The 22325-nt window shown below is 55.2% G+C and overlaps 2 protein-coding genes across 4 annotated transcripts in view; one reads left to right on the forward strand and one right to left on the reverse strand.

Annotated features, from left to right (window-relative positions):
• Window positions 1–54: 54 nt before the first annotated feature.
• MRPL37 (mitochondrial ribosomal protein L37) lies at window positions 55–14841 on the forward strand. Its single transcript, XM_045799480.2, has 7 exons — window positions 55–459; window positions 3882–4065; window positions 4158–4273; window positions 7168–7353; window positions 9423–9580; window positions 12723–12926; window positions 14624–14841. The coding sequence occupies exons 1-7, from the start codon at window positions 114–116 to the stop codon at window positions 14699–14701; spliced, it is 1272 nt and encodes a 423-aa protein (XP_045655436.2). The 5' UTR covers window positions 55–113; the 3' UTR covers window positions 14702–14841.
• Window positions 14842–18188: 3347 nt separating this feature from the next.
• The window catches only part of SSBP3 (single stranded DNA binding protein 3), a 161766-nt gene continuing 157629 nt past the window's right edge, over window positions 18189–22325 (reverse strand). For all 3 annotated transcript variants that reach the window (XM_087865901.1, XM_087865904.1, XM_087865903.1), the window contains 4 exons: window positions 21297–21375; window positions 21025–21053; window positions 20792–20893; window positions 18189–19963 (listed from right to left, as the gene is read on the reverse strand). In XM_087865901.1, coding sequence (XP_087722027.1) covers window positions 19934–19963; window positions 20792–20893; window positions 21025–21053; window positions 21297–21375 — 240 coding nt within the window. In that variant the 3' untranslated portion in view covers window positions 18189–19933. The remainder of the gene's footprint in view (window positions 19964–20791; window positions 20894–21024; window positions 21054–21296; window positions 21376–22325) is intronic.

A 22325-nucleotide genomic window follows, 5' to 3' on the forward strand; every position in this document is an offset into this window, starting at 1 on the left:
GGCTGCCACTCATAAAACGAGCCTTGGCGCCCAGCCCCTTTCACTTCCAGCAGGCCTTGCGCGCGGGAACATGGCGGCGTCCAGGTGGATCTCTTGAGGGGGACCCAGTTGGTATGGCGTTGGCGTCGGGGCCCGCGAGGCGGGCACTGGTTCGCCCAGGGCGGCTCGGTCTTGGGGCCTGTGGGGCTCCGAGACGCGGGGCGTACGAGTGGGGCGTGCGCTCCACGCGGAAGCCCGAGCCTCGTCCCCTGGACAGGGTGTACGAGATCCCTGGACTGGAGCCCATCACGTACGCGGGGAAGATGCACTTCATGCCAGGGCTGGCGCGGCCGGTGTTCCCGCCCTGGGATCCCGGTTGGACGCACCCAAAGTTCCGCCGCCCGATCCCGGTTCATGAGCAGCCGCTGTACAAGGATCAGGCCTGCTACGTCTTCCACCAGCGTTGCCGCCTCCTCGAGGGTGAGGCCCTAGGACGGGCAGGAGGGGACCTCGTTCCTCCGCCCAGCACTGACCCCAGTCCTCCATGGCCTTGAAACTTTGTGGGTCTTGGTTTCTTCGTCTGCGAAGTGGGTAGTGATTACGTCTTCCGAGGGTTTCAGAATTAAGTGGGATGAGAAGTGCTGTGCTTGTGTGAGGCAGTTTTAGGTTGAGTGGCGACGTGGGAAGACCTGGTTTCTGGCCTAGCCCTGCCTCCATCCAACTCTGTGATTTGGGGCAAGTGGATGAAATTTCTGGAGCCTCCATTGGTTTTGACTAGATGGTCCACATTGACCCTCCCAGCTCTTAACACCCTGGAGATGTAACTGTACATTGAATAATTAGATGGAGGAAGTTTATAGTGGAAAGAGACAGCAGAAATCATGCTTAATCTCCTGGCCTATGGCCTCATTTCACAGGATTGGCGAATGTGACAGAGAGGGACCTGATTTGCCCACACACGTGCTCTGGGTTAATAGTGAAGCCAGGGCTACCTTTCTGGTTTCCTAGGTCAATGTCCTCTGTCAGAGGTCAGAGCTGAGATGTTTTCAAGGAAGGGTTCTGGACCTAAAAGCCATCTATCTAGCCTATTTCTGCTCCCCTTTCACTAGGAACAGATTAAGATGACTGAGCCAAATGAAACCAGTCTGTGTGTCTAGAGCAGAAATTATTTTAGAGTCCATGGGGGGGGCTTGTTTATTGAGAGTCCCTTTCCCTGTTCTTAACTGTTCTTCCTTAGTCCCCAAGTCACTTTGGGGATAGGGCAGGTTCTGAAAACACAAAATGGTCAAGGTCAGTCAGTGGAAGCAGTATTTGCCAAGGACTGATCAGGAAAGAAAGAGACCTGGCAGGATTTGGGGACTAAACCAAAGAATAAATCCTAGATTTGAAAAACACTTAACTGGCCAGCCTCTTAAGCTGCTCAAACCCATTCCTGAAAGCTGAATTTCCAGCATCTAAACATTCCCATTGCCCTACCAGGGTATCGTAATGGACCTCACAAGACTTGGCATCCCCCCCCCTTTTTTTTTAAATTTAATTAGGCTCCACACCCAGCATGGTGCTTGAACTCACGACCCTGAGATTAAGAGTCCCGTGCTCTACCAGCTGAGCTAGCCAGGCGCCCCAGCCTTGAATGACCCTGGTATAATTTCCAGGCTTTAGGGTGGACAGACTCCACCATCACTTACAGGGTATGTGACTTGAAACAAATTCTTTAGTCTCTGAATTTCATCCTCAATTGCATAAAATCCCATCCGATTTGTAGATAAAGTTCCTGGCACAGGGTAGTTGGTGGTGCTCAGTAAATGGCAGCTCTAATGATTACATATTATTCATATACTAGTGAGCCACAAAATCTCATTTTTTTAATTCACTGTCAAATTTAAGGAATAATGACGATGTCAGAACTAAAATTCAGGTTATCTGACTCCAGTCCAGGGTTTTTCCTGCTGCACCATAAAATCCGGAAGTTACATTTCTAAATGTTTGTATTTCTTTTTTTTTTTTTTTTTAAAGATTTTATTTATTTATTCGACAGGATAGAGACAGCCAGCGAGAGAGGGAACACAAGCAGGGGGAGTGGGAGAGGAAGAAGCAGGCTCATAGCAGAGGAGCCTGATGTGGGGCTCGATCCCATAACGCCGGGATCACGCCCTGAGCCGAAGGCAGACGCCTAACCGCTGTGCCACCCAGGCGCCCCAAAATGTTTGTATTTCTCATGTCCTACAAGCCTCAAAGTGAAACGTCTGATTGCCCTCATAGCATTTCATTTATTAGCACCAAGGAAATTGAGAGTGTCTCCCCCAAAGTATCCTAGGCTCTGTTTAATCCCAGGCGTAGCTTTACCAATGAAGATAGGTCTCAAACAGTGGTGTTTGCCCTGCTGAGAGTAGCCTGCTAACCAAAGCAGTCACCAGCCCGCTGTTAATTTGTGACTACAGTCATGGACAAGAACGTAGTATTACCTTTGTCCTGAGGGCAGGGGACTGGTATGTGGGTTTGGTGCAGAATTTAGGTTCCTGGGGTGAGGCTGGTTTTTCCCTCAGGGAAGCCAGATTTGGGGAAGGTGAAGCAAGGGACTTCTGCTTGGCGTCACACCCATCCCACTGACAGTAGCTTCATTCCTTAATGTTTAAAAATGAAGCAATCTGAATCCAATCTAATTTTGTTTATTTATATTCCATCTTTTCCCCAAAAATATTTCAGGCATCTCACAGAAATTTTACAGCACAGCCAAATTAAATTAAAAACATAGAGGTGAGGGAATCTACACAAAGGCGAAATAAAGCAGTGAGGTGAATACAAAAAATCCATTTTGTGAGGTTCCGCTTGCTAAATGGGACCCCCAGACTTGGCTCTCAGCCAAGTAGAGAGCCGGGGTCAGCTGACCAGGCCAGTTGCCTGTTTCTGTAAATAGTTTTAGAACACAGCCACACCCACTTGTTTACTTGTAGTCCCTGGCTGCTTTCATTGCTGCCGTGGCAGAGATGAGTAGTAGTGACAGAATGTATGGCTCAGAAGCTGAAAATATTTATTACCTGGCCCTTTAAGGTTTGTTGACCCCTGGTATAGGGAAGAGCATTTTCAGTTACGTAGCTCACCGTGTCCATAAGACAAAAGCGTACTACCCCAGGAAAAGCCCAGCCTTGTGGTACCAAGGCCACGGAGGATCCTGTGTGATAAATAGAACATGTGATCCTTTGACGAATACAGCAGTACATTTCACAGGACTTCTACATACAAAAATCTGCTTAAAGATAGCTCAGTATAGAAGCTCAGGGTTGGGTGAGATATGAAAGTTTATCTGTTTAAGTGCTCCCAAACTCGGGGCCCCTCGAAGCCCCTCACGTTATTCATGATTCATAAGTTATTTCAGTAAGTTACTCAAAAGCTGTTTTCTCTTGATACAGCAGTATGGGCTCAATCCTTGGCCCACACCTAATGGGTCTGTTTGGTAAACATGGGCTTTTTACAGTCAGGGACTGGGATGTGGGTTAATAAACGGATCTAGGATTTGAAATGCTGGCATCCATTGATCTAGTCCTCTAGTCTGGAGTCTGTCTGAATCTTGCAGGCAACAGATGGACCCTTTGCCCCAAGATTCAGCCTTACGATCCCAGCCGTCTTTGCTGCTGTTTGAATCCCTCCGGTGCAGGCGCTCACTACCTCGGCCAGCTGCTGGCCATCCTCAGGTCGACAGCCATTCCTGCAGTCGAGTTGAAATCTGGCTGTCCTAGCGTCCACTCTTATTTTGGTTCTGACTCCTCAGATGTCACAGCACAAATCCTGTCTCTCTCAAAGCAGGCCTTTCCCCAAGATGCTGTTGGCAGGCTTAAGCAACTCTTACTGAATTGTCTTTTTTTTTGGTTTGTTTTTGGTTTTTGTGATTGATTACCCCAAAGGTGTGAAGCAGGCCCTCTGGCTTACCAAGGCCAAGTTAATAGAAGGCCTTCCTGAGAAAGTGCTGAGCCTTGTTGCTGATCCAAAGAACTGCTTGGAGAACCAAGACGAACGTCTTCTGAACGTGATCTCTCATGCCCGTCTCTGGCACTCCACTGAAGACACCCCCAAGAGAGAGGCCTACTGGTACGTTTCCCCCAAGTCAGTAACATTTCTAGTCCATGGATCTTAGAGTCAGCCTTTTGCTTTACATGTCCAAATCTCTTCTTTCCTCCAAGCCCAGTCATTGTGGACAGTCTGATACAGCTGTGTAGATCCCAGATTCTCAAGCATCCCTCTCTGGCCAGGCGGATCTATGCCAAAAACTACATGTTATCCACCGCCTGGAATCGAGGTAGGTTATCCTGGTCTGTTTTTTATCTTTTTACTCTTAGCCCCACTACCAGCTCACCACCACCATGTCCATACCTGTGCTCATTTCCATCCTTCACAGACCACTTTTGTAGGCTCAGACACATCCTCCTATCATTAGCCACAGACCAGTCTTTTTTTTTTTTTTTTTTTTTAAGGGTGAGGCGGGAGGGGCAAAGGGAGAGGGAAAGAGAGAATCTTAAGCGGGCTCCATACCTAGCGCGGAGCTCGACATGGGGCTTAATCTCACAACCCTGACATGACCTGAGCTGAAATCAAGACTAGGACACTTAACCAACTGAGCCCCAGGTGCTCCTCGGTCCTTTTTGTTTTTAATCACTTCTTCCCATAACTTAATTCAGCTGTATTGAGTGCCCACGAGTGCCTAAATGTTGAAGGTAAGAAGTAATAGAGTGCAGGCAGTCTCTGCCTTCACAAAGCTCATACTCGATTATAAGAGCCTTCTTACCCCATTCATGCTTTTCTCCTTTTCCAAATCCATTTTCCACGTAGCTGCTAGAGTGATTTTTCTAAAGTGCACTTCCCTCCCCTGTTTCAGATCCTTCACTGCCTCCCAGGAACTTAAACCATTTATCATCGGATCCAACCCATTGATTTGGCCACCAGCTGGTCTTTCTGGTCTTCTCTCCTTCTTACTACCCCCACCCCCACCGTACCCCCCAGGCCAAATTTACACTTTAGCCACTTGCAGCTTTTTGGCATCAAGCTTTTATACCTTTTGCACTGTGCTGTGCGCTCTGTCTGGAATGCTTTTTTCTACTTTCTTCATTCGGCTAAATTCTGCTTGTCTGCAAGGCTCGGCTCCAGCCCCCTTCCTGTGTGAACGCAGACATTAGCTAGTGCACTTCTGGGCTCCTAATGCCCACCGTGCCTATTTTTATTAGAGCACATGTTGTACTGTATCGGAATTTTCTAATATCTTCTCTGTCTGCCCCGCTAAACTAAACTCCTGACAGCCGGGACCGTGTCTCACTCATTTTTGTGCTTGGCGCCTAACAGTTCATGGCACGTGAGGAGTGCTGACTGAGGGACGGGTGGGTGATTACCACCCTGAGGGGTTTCCAGCAGGATGTTCCACGCACACCAGTGTTCTGACTGCCGGAATCCTGGAGCAGGGAAACCGGCTGTGGAATGATTTGGGATTTTCAGGGCATCTGCTTGGTCAGGTTTCTCCAGCTTGCCCCTTTTGAGTATGGACTTCCTGGCAAGGAGTCAGCTCTGCAGAGGTAATGGCACCACTAAGGAAATTAGTGAACCTCATTAATAGAGTAGTACTTGTTGGCCCATCATCAACTATTCCCTCTAATTAAACTGCCCCATTTGGAGCTGTCACTGGAGGAGGGATGTGGAGGGAATTGAATTGGAAACCACACTAGAGTGGTCTGTGGGGAAAATGTAAAACCCAAGGTTAGGAGAGGTCCAGGCACATTTATCTTCCTTGCAGATTATATGTGAGGAAACAGGAAATACTTTAGAAAACTATTCTCGAGGTGTGGGTATAACGTATTTTAACAAGCGGCTCAGAGTTTATCCATCCGCAGATGGAGTATCGCTGCTTTGCACACCCAGTGAGGGAGACCACATGCTAATTGTGTGACCGTGCTGCTGACCAAACCAGCTTTTACATGTAGAAGACCGTCACCCTTGATCCGTTACCATCGCGTTGTGACTTGACGATTTCTAAACACCCAAAGCACCTTCAGAGGAAGATTTGCCTCCATGGAGAATCTTCAGGAGGCCATTCACAGGGAGCCTTTCAGGCACATTGTGCCTGGTGGCATGCAGCCTCCTGGGGGGACCTCTGTGAGGGGCATGTGCGCACGCTCACAGTGGCAGCTTTGCTGATGTGTCGGGCGTGAGTGTGTTTCCGCATAACTTAGGTCTGTGTAGCAAGTACGCTGGTCTGTCTTAGGTGAGGCTTTCTGACTGGCCTGATTTTCCCTCAGTGTCGGTTGTTGAGGACAACCTGGCCCCTTTCCTGAGTTTAAGAGCCTTTCTCCTTAGCCTCTAGTCTCCTGCCTCCCTCCCTCCATCCCCCCTTCCTTCCCCACCACATTCTGCTCTAGTCCCCTGGGTTTGTCTCCCTAGACCCTGCGGCGGGGGAGCACACCTCCGTGCCTTTGCACACGTTCCCCCTCCTGAACTAAAATGTTTTTGCTTCCCTTTTCTTGCCTGGGCAAACTGTTAACCAACCAAGGGCAGTTTTGCCCCCTAAGGGAGATTTGGCAAGGTCTGGAGACATTTTTGATTGTCATGACTTGAACGAGGGGAGTTCTGGCATCTGGTGGGTAGGGGCAGGGATGCGGCCAACCTCTGCAGTACACAGGACAGTTTCCCTCACCAAAGAATTATCCAGTCCAAAATGAGAATAGTGCCAAAGTTAAGAAACTCTGCTCTTATCCATCCTTCAGAAACTAGTTTGAAGGCACACCACTTTCAGGAAGCTTTCCAGGCCTCCCAGAGGAGGTCAGTTTTCCCCACTTCTGCTGTCTCTGAGTATGGTTTATACTTTCTATGCACTTACTACCTAGGAAGCTTCTTGAGAACAAAGGGTAACTCTTACTCATTTCTGGGTCCCCAGCATAGAGCAGGTGCTTGGGAAGCTCTGTGGGGGGCAGCTCTGAACCCACAGAGACTGCCAGGCAGCCTCAGGACTCATTGGCAAGGGAACACAGGAAGAAGAGCGCATTGGTTGGTCCCTTTCTCAACATCTCGACCAAAGTTTTGTTTTCTGTGAGCAGGCTGGTCAGCTAGGAAAGCAGTAAGACTTGAGCATGGCAGGATGAAGGCTCGGCTTGGCTGAGCTGAGGTAAGGCTTTAGACCAGGGTAGACTAATCATCTTTCTCCCCTTTTAGGGTCTTTTCTCCTTCAGGTCCATGGTTCCAGTGGAGCCCGACTGAACACCAAGGATCCGTTGCCCGCCATCGCCTCCAGAGAGGAGGTCGAAGCTACTAAGAGTCATGTTCTTGAGACCTTCTATCCCATATCTCCCACTATTGATCTTCAGGAATGCAACGTTTATGATGTGGAAGACAACACAGGTAAGTGGCACAGCCAGGCTGCGTGAAGATGAGGGACGCGCTTTTTCTGAAGGGAAGGAGTATATCGAATACTTACTGAGCGTGTGCTCTGCACGTCACACGCGTTTTCTCCTTAGAGCCATGTAGCAGCCTAGCCCCACTTTGCTTTTGACCCCCGAGAGGTAACTCTGCTACATCACAGTTGTCACGGGTGCCTGAGGGGCTCTGGGCCGGGTGCCAAGTGTTTCCTTTATTCACAGGTCCCTTGAAAGACACCCCTCTTTCTGTGCACCCTGTAAACACTGGCCAACCTCCTGCTAGGACTGAGGAAGCCCCACAGGCCTTGAATGGGGCTATTATCTAAACTCCATCGAATAAGGCACCACCATCTCCCCGGCTGCCACGACAGAAAGTAGAGCATCACGGGCGCCTGGGTGGCTAGGTCGTTAAGCGTCTGCCTTCGGCCCAGGGCGTGATCCCAGGGTCCTGGGATGAAGCCCCACATCGGGCTTCCTCTTCCTCTCCCACTCCCCCTGCTTGTGTTCCCTCTCTCGCTGTGTCTATCTCTATCAAATAAATGAATAAAGTCTTAAAAAAAAAAAAAAAAGTAAAGAAAGAAATTAGAGCATTGGGCCAGGCAGGCCCACGGCTCCCGCCCTCCAGTCCGCCCCTAGGAGTTGTCCTTCTAACCGCCTCATCTCCACGGCAGCAGCCTCCAGCAGGCCCAGCCGGTTGCCAACCTCCCAGCTAGCTGGCCAACCTTATTGGGCTGTTTTCTCTCGGTCCATCTGGTTCCCGGTTCCAGAGGCACCCTTCTGAAACACGATTCCGTCCCTCCCCTCCACGCCTCCGTGCGCACTCCCCAGTGCCTGTCGGGTACAGGTGGAACTCCTGAGGGCCTGCAGGTCTGCTCTCGGACCCCTCTCCAGCCTCACCTTGGTCTGCCTGTAGACCCCCCCGCCCCCGGTAGTCCAGCTGCACATAACCCTCGTGCCCTCTCTCAGCACAGGCTCTGGCACGTCCTTGTCCCTCTGCCTGGGTTTCATGGCCATCCACCTCGTTGTGTCTTCCCCTTAGTACTTCATCTGTCCCAGTTCATCTTCGGAATCACTTCTTCCCAGAAATGCTCTGGGGTCTTCCCTTGTCATCAGGGGCCTTTCCTCTGTCCTTCCCCAGCCCCCAACTCACCCAACCCGGATCTTCACATGTCCCTCCGTGTGTTCCCCTCCAGACCGAACCCCTCAAAGGCAGTGACGGGCTGCGCTTGGCCTCTGCTCCTGGCCCGTCTGTCCTTGGCGCCCGTGTCAGGCTGGACGCACGGGGAGTGCTGAGCAGCAGAAGTGAAGCCAGAGGCCCACGGGAGGGTGTCTTTCAAGTAGTGCTTGCCTCTGGGATTTTCAGAGCCCATGTTTCCCCAGCTCTTTCCTCCTTGTCACCCACTTTCACTACTCCAGGTGACTCATTCTGGAAGCTGCCAGCCTACCAAGGGTTTCCTCCTAGCCGTGCAGGGGTTGAGAACGATGGCACGGCAGGGTTGTGGCTGGGATGAGCTGGGGCTCAGCTCTGACCCTCAGTGCCGATCACTTGTGAGGGATGAGGCAGGTCATTTATTGCTAATAATAAAGTATGGGATTTTGCAAATGATTGGCTTTGAAAAAAATAATTACTGTAGTTTTCAGGTTTCCTTCTAACATCACTGTTGCCTCTGTGCTTGAATGAGCGAGAAAGGGGTGGAGTTAGAGCTAGCACGCCAGAATCACCCGGCACAGGTTGACAACATTTTCAGTAAGAGCCAAATAGTAAATATTTCAGGTTTGCAGGCCACATGTGGGCTCTGGGACAGCTACTCCGTAGACATTGTGTAAGTGACGGGCATGGCTGTGCTCCAGTCAAACCTTTATAAAACAGGCGGGGGGAGGGGCGATGCGGCTGGCAGGCTGGTTTGCCGTCCCCCGAGCCATAGTGACAACATCTGCCTTTACGGAGTCTCTGTGGTGCCTGGCACTGAGCCAAGGTGAGGTGACTTTCCAGAGGCTTTGGGACAGGCTGATAATCCTTTCCGTTCCTCCACATGATTATGTATCTTGCAGGATTCCAGGAGGGTTATCCTTACCCCTATCCCCACACCCTGTATCTCCTGGAGACAGCCAATTTACGACCACACCGCTTTCAACCAGACCAGCTGCGGGCCAAGATGATCCTGTTTGCCTTTGGCAATGCCCTGGCTCAGGCCCGGCGCCTCTACGGGGTATGTATGTGGAGACCACCGGGCTGCTTTGCGTGGTGTTGGCCTCCTGCCTTACGCTGCTCAAAGAAAGAAGGGAGGTAACGGGGAGTCCTTGCTCGACTGAGGAGTTCTGGGGACAGGTACTTCCACTCACCCTACGGAGGTAAACTAACGTCTGCTGGGGGCCTCCTGTGCGCCCGCCTGTCTTTTACGTAAGACACCTCATTTAGTCATCAGAATAGCCCACAGGGTTTCTTTATCATCCCCATTTTCCAGCTATGTCCCTGAACCGCAGGAAGGCTAAGCAGCTTGTCCAGCATGACATGGCAGCGACTGGGGGAGAGAGAGTCAGAACTAGGTGTGCCCGGCTCCCAAGGCTTTAGTTGTCCGTGCTCTGGGACACCCCCTCGGTTCTGTGAGAGCAGAACCGGAGCACGAGGCTGCGTGGGCAGGAGGGGGTGAAGCAGGAGCGAGGATGCGGACCTGTCCGCCCAGTCAGGATGGCTTCGGGGACTAAGATACCACTTGGTGACGGCGCCTTGATTCTGAGAGAGGTCTCAAGGACCTGGATGGGGTAGGATGCAGGCTGGGTGGTGGTCCCACAGAGCTATCCGCAAAATGGGGGAAAGCCTGGCCTGGGAGCAAAGGCCTCCAGGGAGGGAGTAGGGAATGGCAGTATGGGATTCCCCGAGCAGGCCTGGGACACCGGCTCCCGGTGTGTGTGTGTGTGTGTGTGTGTGTGTGTGTGTGTGTGTGTGTGTGTGTGTGTTGGCGGAGTGCTGAGAGCTGCCGGCTCCCAGGTCTGAGGCCCTCGCGATGTTGTTGCCGCTGTTGCCCATCCTGCGTGGTCTAGGAGCTAGGTGGGGCTGGAGAGGTGTGGCTGGGTGAACGAGATGGGGGTGGAGTGGACCTTGCCTGTCTTGAGCGTTGGCTACATGCCAGACAGTTAGGGCTCCTCATATCAGCGCTTCTCGAAGTATGGTCCTGGGTTAGCGGCATGAGCGTCTGCCTGGAGCTTGGGGGAGTACAGATTCTACCGCATCAGAAACTGGGGGTGGCGCCCAGGGAACCAGTGTTGTCAGAACCCCTGCAGGCGATGCTGCTATCAGCTCGGGGTTCAAAACCACAACACTATGGGGCGCCTGGGTGGCACAGCGGTTGAGCGTCTGCCTTCGGCTCAGGGCGTGATCCTGGTGTTGTGGGATCGAGCCCCACATCGGGCTCCTCTGCTATGAGCCTGCTTCTCCCACTCCCCCTGCTTGTGTTCCCTCTCTCGCTGGCTGTCTCTATCTCCGTCGAATAAATGAATGAAATCTTTAAAAAAAAAAAAAAAAACCACAACACTAAGATTTGAGAACCACTGCGTTGCTCAGTCCTTGTAGCAACCCTCTGGGGCAGATGCTCCTAGCCTCGTTTTACAGCTGAAGACACTGAGGCTCAGGGAGGCTCTGTACCTTTCCCGGTGTCACACGGCCAAGAGATTGGCAGCTCTTACATCTTCATGTGACCTTCTTGTGTCTTCAGGTCCTTGGAGGTGAGCTTTGTTCCCATTCTTTGACTACATACTCATGAAGGCCTTGGAACATTAGGTGCCTTGCCCAAGATCCCACAGCTTTTACGTGGGGGAGCGAGCACGGAGCCCTGATCCCTCTAGCTTCAAAAGACGTGCTGCCTCTCAACTCTGGGGCAGGAGAAAGCAGCAGACGTGGTCACATGCCAGGGACCGTCTGCAGCCTCCTCGTAGCTTCGGTGCCAGCCGTTGCCAGCAGAGCGTGGGTAGCGACGCTGCCGCTAATTGCCACCCAGTTGAGTAGGAGGGGAGACCTCCCCCGCCCCTCCAGGTACAGATTATTCCTGGGGATGTGAAGTTGAGCAATTACGGGAAGAGCTTCCATGTAGAAGGTGAAATCGCTGAGAAATTTACGTACTACCTGCAGTTTTATTGATCTGTAGAGGGAGATAAGAGTCAACACAGAATTCTCAGCTAACACTTAGAGGTACTTTTCTTTTTATTTATTTCTCATGCAGCTAAGAACAGGTATTTCCAAGGCCAGCCGTCCCGGCGTGGCCCACACCGAGGTCTGACATTAACTCTTCCTAATGTCACGTTCAGCTCTGGAGGGGTGAACGTAGGCAGCATTTTTGGATCAAGGATGGTCTGCTTCACGGGGCCTGCCTACTGGATCTGCCTACTGGGTGCCATCACCCAGCTGGACTGTTGCGAAGCCTGGCGGGGGGGCGGCGAACATGTCATTTTTCATCCACCCTGGGAAGCTCCTGGGAGCGAAAGGGGGTACTCCTGTCGGATACTGCGGGATGCTAGGGGTTTCAGTGATTTCCTGGCGTGGGGTCTGATGCTGGCTCACGTCTCATGGGCAGCCTTGGACAAATTATACTACCTCTCCGCGCCTCAGTTTCCCCATCCGTGAAGTGGGAATAGATGCTGGATTCGTGAGATGACCGGTGACTGTAGCGCCGGCGGCGCGACTTGAGAGCGTCGGCACGTGCGCCGCGGGGTGAAGGCCGCTGCTGACACGGTGGTGTGGCCGCCCTGGCGACCTGCCGCCTTCTCGGAGCCGCCCCGGGAGCGCGAAGCCCAGGTCCGGAGACAGCGGCAGGGCCGGGCGTTGCGGGGCGCCAGCCCCTTCGGAGCGAGGCAGGCTGGAAGCTGAGCAGACCGGGGCGCCGGCCGGGGGCGTCCCGGGGCCACACAGCTGCGTGACGTCACACACGCGTAGCCTTGCTCAGTCTCGGTTTCCTCGTCTGTCAGGTAGGGTGAGAACAGAGTGAGCTTATATAGTCACTGACCCTCCAGCTTAACCTTTGCTGGAGGTGAGGTCACTGTTGCCGCGGGTTTGCGGGGTTCCCCGGCGTGCTCTGCCGTCGGCGTCCGGTACTCTGCGCCGGCCGGCTTCGCCCGCGGCGGGGTTACTGCTGTCCTGTGCTCGTTAACCAGGAGGCGCGGGTCCGGCGGAGCCAGGCGGGGGAGGGAGGCCGGCCTCGCCCGGTCGGTGCCCTGAGCTCCTGCTTCCGTCGCCGCGCCGTGAGAGCCTTGAATGGGAGCGGGCATCCATAGTAGGGGCCGGGGCGAGAAGCTGCGTGTCCTGCGCCGCCCTGCACCCCACCGTTTCTGGTTCGGTTTACTTGTCCCTTTTCCTCTCAGAACGACACTAAGGTTTTGGAGCAGCCGGTAGTCGTGCAGAGCGTGGGCACCGACGGACGCGTCTTCCAGTTCCTGGTGCTGCAGCTGAACACCACGGAGCTGGCCTCCGACGAGGGCGTCAAGAATCTGGTCTGGGTGGACTCCGACCAGCTCCTCTATCAGCATTTTTGGTGTCGCCCAGTGATCAAAAAGAAGGTGGTTGTGGTAAGTCCAGCCGTCTGCAGCCTGGTGATGGGACCACAGCCAGGACTCCAGGTGCCCAGAGTGAGCCCGGGGTGGAGTTGAAGGGGTGCTCACAAGTGGAACCCCGGCTTTAGGGACTTCCTGCCCAGGGTCTCTAGCTGGAGGGCTCCGTCCACCCTGCCTGTGGCCTAGAACGGCGCCTTCCACCCTGCGCCCTGCCTGGCCCCCCGCTTCCCTGGGCCTTCGTAGGTGCTGCTGCTGTTGTATACGAGGCTTTTTCCTTCTCCCCCCGCCCTCCATTTCTACTTGTCTGGCTATCCTCTCCTTGTCCTTCCGGGTTTAGCATAAGAACCCACCGTCCCGCTGCTGGCCTCACTGCAGTGCCTCGGACGGGTCCCCATAGCCCCTGTGTTCCCCCATCGCAGCACAGTCCTGCCGTTTCCAGGTTTTTCTCCTCCACCAAACCGAGCTCCAAGCTCCTTGGAGGTAGGGCCCGTGGATGAGACCTTCATTCATTTCTTCACGCGGACGTGGGACTCTTCCCGGGCCTTGCCACTGTCGCGCCACGGTGCTCCCCTGGCAGAGTCTCCGCCTGCTGTCTGTGCAGCGGGCAGTTGACCATGTGTGAATTCATAACGTGCGGTCAGGCAGTGATACACTCCGGAGGACGAGGCGGCGAGGGGGCTGCTGGGTCTGCGGCTAGCTGTGTCCTGGGTCCCGCACGGGCCTGAGCAGATGTGCTGCAGGGAGCTGGCGCTGGGCCTTTGAACAGAGTCGGTGTGGCAGCTGCCTAGTTCTCTGTCCAGCCTCTGTTGGTGCGGTTTCTGCCCTGGAAACGTCTCCTGGTCTGGGCCCTTCTCTTTGGCCCCAGACACCGTTGTGTGTCACCTGCAGCCGCACCGGCTACCTCTGCGCTCTCTGCTCTTATCCTGCCCTCCTTCTCCCCTACACGTCTCTGGGTTCTCCCTTCTAGAACACTGACTTAGTGGCAGACACATCCCGGCTGGTCAGCTGGCTCCTCTGTGCCTCTCCAGTTGGGCTCCTGCCCCCAGCCCCAGCCCCGGCGCGGGGCTCCAGCCTCGCCCTTCTACTTCTGCCTCTGCCCGGGCGCATAGACTCGTCTCTCAGACGCCGCTGCCTTTTCTTTCTCTTTCTGGTCCATTCTGCTTGCCCTCTAAGACCCATTCATACGTATGGGAGAACGTGTGTGAGCCATCTTCTCCCCTGCTTTCTGAGCCTCTTTTCCCTACGTCTGCTGTGAGGCCCGTCAGCTTTCATCATCACGGTTGGAACATCTGGCTGTAAGCTCCTCGAGGGCAGAGCCAGAGTCAAGCCACTGTCAGGTTTCTAGCACGGGGCACAGGCCCAGTGCAGAGCGAAGGGGCCTGCTCAGCGGGGCCTGCTCAGCGTGTGTGGAGTGAGGGATTATTGTCCCTGGGAATGAAAGGGGAGGGCAACAGACCATTGGTTCATGGCTGTGGTTGAGGGGGGAGGGAGAGGGGATGAGGGTGGTGCGAGCACATGGTCTGGTGAAAGTGCTGGGGTGCTTCGTGTCCTCCGGCCTAGCCCCTCGGGCACCTCTTCTCTGGTGCCCCTCTTTGGTCCATGAGAGGAGAAGACAGTGAGGATCCTGGCATTTAGGAGTTACATAAAACCAGCCTTTTCTTTGCTGCCATTAAACCTAGTAGCAGGATCTTAATGGGCTGTGTTCTTTCCAGGAACCTGTTGGGCCGACTGGTTTCCAGCCAGAGACATTCAGGAAGTTTTTAGCTCTGTATTTGCACGGCGCCGCGTGAGCCCAGGACCATTCTGAGGTCTGAAGTCCCCTGGCCCGCTCCCGCAGAAGAGCCTGTATCCAGGGCTGCACTGGGCCTGCCCGGAGCGTCCGTGCGCGTCTGGCCCGCGGTCTCGCTGCCAATAAAGAGCCTTGTGCTGACTGGGGCCTGGGTCTGGTGCGGGGCCGTCAGGAGGGGTGTGGGGAGCCGGCCTCCGTGCGGGTGCAGGCCCTGGAGCCTGACCTGCCCCGCCTTGAGCCCAGCTCTGCCACTGCCCACCCTGCCTTTAGATAAGAATCTTCGGTTCTTTAAGTTTCACCTTCTTCACCTGAAACTTGAGGGTGACGTAACCGTTTGGAAGACAGACTGTAGGTGATGCGTGTGGAGCGTCGGCTGCAGGATGGGTGCTCTGTGATGCTCGCTGGGGTCTCATGGAACTCTGAATCGCAGGCACATCTCATAACGACTGCATGAACTCTGAGTATAGAACGTTCATCGTAGCTTTCTCCCTAGCATCCGGGTGAATAGACCACGTGCGTCCCTGGTTCGGCTGGCCTCTCTCTGTTCACATCACATCCAAGTCCTGCTCTGGGCCCAGCACCTTAGACACAGCACCCTCTTTAAGCCTCATGTGTCATTTCCACATTCAGGAAAGCGGTTGAACGCCCGTGTGCCGAGCACTGGCCTGGGCCCTCAAGATAAGGCACGTCAGGTAGTATAAGGTGCCCCAGGTCACACAGCGGTGGTATAGGTCAGCTTCCTCGGAAAACACTCGGAGACGTGCAGGCGAGTTTGGGGAGGACCTCGAGGACCAGCCCCTGTGGGCAGCGCGGGGGCAGTACCGGCCAGAGCGCCCGAGCTCAGTGGGTTTGCACCTCGGCCGGCGCCAGCTCTGCGGGTGCTCCGCGGCTGCGCTGCTGTGCCCAGGGGTGCGGAGCTGAGCCTTTCCGCAGACCCCGCTGGCCTGCACACGGTTGCTCAGAGCAGGAGAGACCGGAGGTTAGGTGGGTGGAGGGCAACTCCCAGAGGGACTTGGCTGAACGCAGTTAGCCAGGGAAGCAGTTAGGCCACCCCTGCTGGAGGGCCTCCGAGGAGAGATCTGGGAGCAGCCTTAGAGCCACTAGAGCTTGTGAATGGCCGAGTGGCGCTCTGGCCCTGTGTGTCCGGTTCCCAGGCTCATCCTCCAGCCACTTTGCAACTTACCTTTTAGGCTTGGGACGGTGGAGGCTTGAAACCAGGCTGGGCTGTCAGAAACCCTTGGAGACCAGTGGAAGCGGGAGGGGGCGGGGGAGGGCAAAGCCAGCCACTGGAGCCTGTGGGAGGGAGGCTGTGAGTCCCGCGACCACGCCAGACAACCCCAGCCCACCACCAGCAGGTGCCCTTGCAGTTCAGGGACAGCCCTGGGAGTGGCCAGTGTTGCAGGTTGGGCCTGGGTGGCACGCTGAGGGAGGACAGCCCTTGTGGCTGGCCTCGATGTGGCCCCCGTGGATCTCAGAGCTGAGCCCTGGGTGCCCGCTGCACTCCGGGCCAGCGCCACTGATCTGCAAGCTGAGGCCGCCAGGAGTGCCGGTTTCTACCTTCCGCCTACAGATGGGGGAACTGAGGCAGAGACCAGGTGGTGTAGTGTGAAGAGCTGGAAATCTCATGTGATGACTGCCGCCTTTTCCATAGAGAGGTGTCCAGTTCCCCCAAATCCTACTTGCGTGCCTAGCTCTGCCTGCTGCCTGCCGCCGGGGTGGGCTTGCTGCCCGGGGTGCCGAGTCCAGCCCCTCGACAGCAGCACAGCCCCTTCTAGCTCTCTGTCCCCACCCCCTCCAACACACAGCTCATGGGTCTCCTCAACCCCAGCCAGACCAGGATGGAACCTGAGGCTAGGTCAGGACTGGGGACTACAGACGTCCTCTAGACACACGCAGCAAAACCTGCCGTGTGCCCGGCCTCGTGCTGGGAGCAGAGCGACAGAACGAGCCCTGCTCTCTCCTCCAGGAGCTCTGTTTGCCAAAGCAGGAGGCTGTGAAGGCCACCTTCCCCCTGCCTGAGCACCTGCCCCCAGGGGACAGTACGCGGGGGTGACTACCCAACAAACGTCCAGGTCCTCGGTGAATAACTGAGCACCTGCTGGGTGGTTCTGGGGACAAGGAATACTCGGGTGTCCCCAGCTTTGAGGAACGCCCTGCCTGAGGGGGTTGCTGGGGTGCGGGGGCGCTCGGTGTTCTTGCCCTGCAAACAGAGGTGGGGGAGACGGTGAGGCGCGAGGCAGGATCCCCTTCAGCCCAGCACCGCCACACGTAGGGCTCCCGCCCGCCTGGAGAGCAGAGGCAGCAGCGTGGGGCCCGCAGCAGAGGCTCCGTGCCGGCAGAGGTTCCGTGCTCGTGGAACAAAACCCTTCAGAGCTGTGAGTGCGGGTCAGTCCCAGACTGAGTGCCGGCTGCCCAGTCGTGCAGAGGTGTCTGGAGGAAGAGCCCAGAAACCCTGTTCAAGAGGAGGGAAGGGCAAGATGCGAGTTTCTGGGTCCTCCCAGCTACTCCTGTCACTACCTTTCAGACTCCCCCTCCCAAGCAGGAGTGCCCGAGCACTAACAGCTACCACGCTGCTCCTATGGGTACAAGGTGCCCTTCTGAACCCCACAAACACCCTGAGGGAGGTAAGCCATCGTCCCCGTTTATAGACGAGGAAACAGGACACGGGTGGGAACTAATGCCCATGGCCACACAGGTAAGTAGAGGCAGAGACAGGATCTGAAACTGGCAATTTGCATCTGGAAGGGTCAGACCTTGTAAAGGTGTACTGAGCCCACATTTGGCTCCCACACTGTTTCCTTCCCCTCCTGCGGGCCCGGGGCACGGTCCCAGGAGCTCTAGGGAAGCAGAAAGTGCGACTTTTTCAACGTTCAAACCCGCACACCCCACTGCTTCCCTCGCCCCAGCTCCACTTGCGTGGACGGTGGCTGGGACTGGGTCTCCGCACGTCTGCCCAGCCCACCCAGCCACCTTCCAGAACGCCAGAGGCTACTCTGAAATCCTCCAAGGGCTCCCCCTTGCCTTGGCGGTGAAAACAAGACCAAACTGAAAACAGGAAAATTGGTGTCCCCAGGAGCCCCCAGCCTAGGCCCAGGGAAGGCCTCAGGGCCGCACTGGCCTGTGCGGACTCCGTGGAAGATGGCACCAGGAGCCTTTTCTACTCCCTGAAAAATACCTTCTGGCAAACCAGTGTGTGTGTGTGAGACAAAAAGCTGAAGGTGGATTTTAGAATGCCCCCTCATATTTGAGGGGAGACGGCTGTCTTCCCTCCCCACCCTCCCCTTCCCAAAGGCCACTAGGACCGTGTACAGCAAGTGCAGATGAACATGCCCTGGAAAAGAGGGTGGACACCTTGAACACAAAACATGATCTTGCTAGGCACCAGGAAAAAAACCTGCCCAATGGGTCACCTTGCGTTCTGTAGTCCGCAAAATAAACTCCGACCCAGGTCCCCTACCCCCCCGCCCCGCAAACATGTCAGGAAGGGCTGCGGAAAAAAGATGTCCCTTTAATAAAACGTTATCAACATATATCGTACACAAACTACAATGTATCATAATTACTTTTTTTTTCCTCTCTTAATTCAGAACCAGACTACAAGGTAAGAAAAAACACAGAAACAGCTACAATGTTCCCAATAATCCGCACAAGGTCTTTTTTCAGGCAGATGGTATCTCACATAGTATGATATACATGGATCAGGGAGGGAGGGAGAACAGACAGCAGCTACAGGGGTGCGGGGAGGAGGGGCTGTAAATGTACAAAGAATTCAGGTGTCTTCAGGGCAAGACACGGAGGTTTCGATGGGAGCAGTGAGGTGAGGGAGGCCGTGAGTCACACCCCTCCTGGGAGGGGACAGGCTCCACTGTCGCAATTTGTCGGTTTTTGAAAATAAAAACAGGACCGGAAACAGCACGTCTGTTTGGTTGGTGTCCCCTGCCCCCCACAGCTATTCCAAAGTCTTTCCATCCAGTTCCAAGCGAATACAGAGCAATTCTGGTCAATTTCCCATCTTTGAAAAAGCAAGAATCAAGAGAAAAAAAAACAAAAGAAAACCCAAACTCCAGCCCTACGGTGCCCACACACACGATGAGGACGATGCGAGCCAGGGCCACGGGACGAGAACGTGGGGGTCACAGTTGCCATGTCCCAGGTCATAGCCATCCTGTTGGGGGCGGCCTCCCCCACTGCGCTCCGTCCAGGCCACCACCCAGCTGGCAGGATTCTCGCTGGGAAGACTGGGGTGGGGGCTGAGGAGGGGGCTGGAGCGGCAGGGAGGTCGGGCAGGGGAAGGTCCAGAAGAGAGGAGGAAGCAGTCCTGGGAACACAGTGCATGCCACCGGGTCACAGCGCGTCTCCGCCGTGGCGGAGTCCTGAAAGCAGTCTGCCCCTCAGGCCACATAGTGGGGGGGGGGGGGCGGTTCTGGGGTCCCAGGTGTGCAGCTGCTGGCGCCACCTCGGCCGGGAGAAACCAAGCAAAACCAAAACAGGTTCCTGACCCTCCCTTGCCTATCCGCACAAACCAAAAACCCCAAGTGGAGAAAGGTGACTTTCTTTTCTTTCCAAAAAAGGCCTTTTGAAAGAAACCACCGATTGTAAACTGCCCAGTTTATTATTATTATCATTATTTTTAGATGGCTACAAAGACAGCGTGAGACCTCACACCTAGACTAGCTTTCCTGGTGGAAGGGCTTGGGTACAGACAGACAGCAGGGCTTGGTTTTTTTTTTTTTTTTGTCCTTTTTTCATTTTTTTTTTTTTTAAAGAAGAAAGCAAAGAAGTTGGGTGGGGTGGGGTGGGGGGGGCTTGCTAGAAGCTTCCATTTTTAAAAATTTTCCCCCCAAAAAAACCCCCCAAAAACAAATTAAAAAATCCCAATAACGGTAAAACCCCAAACAAACAAAAAAGAAAAACAACAAAAAAGTGTCACGTACATAAAAGGTCCTTTTGGGAATGGGCAAGGGGTGGGATTTTTCTGGTCTTTGACTTGAAATACATTTTTGAGTTTTGTCCTTCATGTTTTATGGAATAAAAAGTTCGGCCTTTTTATTGCATGAAACTAAAATTGGGATAGGTTGGGGGACTGGAGGAGGAGGGTGGGGGCTGAGGGGGAGCAGGGAGAAGCCCCTCCCCCAGCTCCTGGGTAATGACACCTCACTTCTTCTTGCATAATTTCTGGCATCTTCCCGCCTGCAATGCCGGCTCTCTCAGCGTCTTGGAGAAGAGGAGGGGATCACACGCTCATCGTCATGCTTGGAGAATACTGGAAGAGGAGAAGTAGAGACGGGTTGTGAGGGCCAGGGTGTGGGAGCCTTGGGGGCTGGAGAGGGCCAGTCTGGGGCTGTGGCTGGGTGGGAAAGCCTTGGATGGCTCTGCCCACTCAGCACTAGCCTGTGCCCCGCCAGGGTGGAAGCTCCGGGGGCTGCCATTAGACCCCCCCGCCCCCTCTTTCTCTTCTCAAATCCCCCCTTCTTCCCAGCTGAGAAAGCAGCAGATACCGCCCCCCCACCCCCCGCCCCGGGCCGGCTGGGCTGCTTTCCTGCAGAGTGAGCCAGGGCTCTGCCAGGGTGCCCTGCGGGGGAGCCAGTCCGGGGTTCTCAAAAGCTGCTGGAGCAAGACGTTGTTTCTTCAAATAAATTGTAAGTAGAAGCCAGCCCCTCTGCATGGAGACCTCAGGAAATCTCCAGTTTCATGAACCTTCTTCCCCAGGACAGACAGAAGTGGACCCCCAGAGACCATGCTGCCCAGAGCCCCAGAGCGCCAGAGCCCAGGCCTCCTGAGTCCCCTCTTCCAGCCACATCAGCTTTCTCAGTGTTGGAGGCATTGTGCCTGCCCGTAGACGCCTCCAGAAGGACCTGCCAGGGACCAGGGTGTCAGTGGTTGGGGCCATTCCGGGGGGGGGGGGGGAGCTCTGCACTTTGTGGAGAAAAATGACCAAGGAGAAAGCCAGTAGCATGGCTGCTGGGACACAGCCAGCCAGGCTGGTCTTGGCCAGCCAGCTCCACAACTTTAGTTAAACAGTCCCTGGCCGCAGGGGTAAGAGGATGAATCCAGGGGCAAAATGGGAGTGGGGGGTGGAGGCAGCACTTACATTGTCATTCTGGAAGGAGTGGAGGAAGTTCCCGCCTAGCTCACCATCGTCTCGAGGGGTGCCTGGAGGATTGCTAATGCCACTTATGTTGTTAGGAGAATTCTGGAGAGAGGAGAGAGAAGGTGAGCCCCGGCGCCCCAGCAATCTGCCCACCCGATGGGGAGACAGGCTTTCTGGGGCTTCCGGGCTGGGGCAGGGTGGATGCTGTCAGGGAGGAAACAGAATACACTCACTTTTGGAAGTCCATCTATGTCACCTGACCCTGGAAGGAAGGAAGGCTCGGATTCAGTTTCTTGTTTGCTCTTCCGTAGAGAGGCCTCCAAACCCACCCAAATCCCACATTACTTCTGTGCAGAGAATCTTCTGCTCTGGCTGGACCTCTGGGGATCTTCCTACGAGCCCAGCCAAGGCCGGTGGGGGAGACCAGGCCTGGCTGAGCCGAAGACGACTGCTTGGGCAGGACTGGGCAGGGTGCAGCGTGACCACGGGGCCGGCGCCCGCTTACCTAACGATCCATTCATGTGGTGGGGCTCCATGCCGCCCATGCCTCCCATCGGGCCGTCCGAGCCTGGACCCATCGGGAACTGAGGGAGAAGCACAGGGCATGGTGGCTGAGTGGGCCCCAGGCCCTCTGCAGTGCTCTCATGCCCCCGCACCCAGCTGCAAAAAAGCTGTGCCCTCAGGGAGCATCCATTCTGGCGGGGCCCCTCTGTCAGGCCCCTCTGCCAGGCACATGGAGGTATTGGTTGGAGCAGGCCCCTCTCCTCGGCCCTCGGAGCTGTGGAGGGCAGAGGTGCTCAGCCCTACACACCAGATGAGGAAACAAACCCAGAGAGGGAAAGATGCTGGGGCCGAGGCCACACAGTGGCATACTGGGACAGCTCTCTAACCAGGTGGCACGGACTTGGGCTCTCTCTATCCCTAGCCAAGTGCGCGGCTCACCAGTCAGAGCCTCACACTCATACTCACAGACACACACGCACACATGCACAATGGATGACCGACTGCGCCCAGCCAGGGGCTGAAAGTGTTAATGCTTCTCCCCCCACTGTATAGATAAGGAAACTGAAGCACAAAGACAGAGGGAAATGCTTTGCCAGAGGCCGCCCCCCATGACCCTGGGGATGGGGGGAGCTGGGACAGGGCAGGGGCAGCTGATCCCCAGCCTCTGAGTGCCTCCTCAGAAATGACGGAGTTCCATGGGGGGGTGAGGAGATGGGGTCTACTGAGCTCCTGGGGGGAGGGGAGAAGCTGGGCAGGGTACAGTGGAGAGGGAGGCCGCTGAAGACGTCCCCCGTGCCGAAGCGGTGGCGCAGGCTGGTCAGAGGCCAGAGGAGGAATCTACCCTAGCCCCAGGCTCGGGCCTGCGGGGAACTATCAAACCATCTCAGAAAAGCAGCGACCAAAGGCCAGAGGGTCACAAAGGGAGGGCTGAGCCCCGGCTGGGGAATCAAGGCCCTGGGAAGCAGACCGGGCATCAGGGTGGACAGGGGTGGGCTGTTTGGTGTCTGGCCCATGCTGGGGGCTAGGGAGA

This window comes from Ursus americanus, chromosome 12 (genome assembly GCF_024610735.1).
Source record: "Ursus americanus isolate L20-20 chromosome 12, mUrsAme1.1.p, whole genome shotgun sequence".
Taxonomy (NCBI): domain Eukaryota; kingdom Metazoa; phylum Chordata; class Mammalia; order Carnivora; family Ursidae; genus Ursus; species Ursus americanus.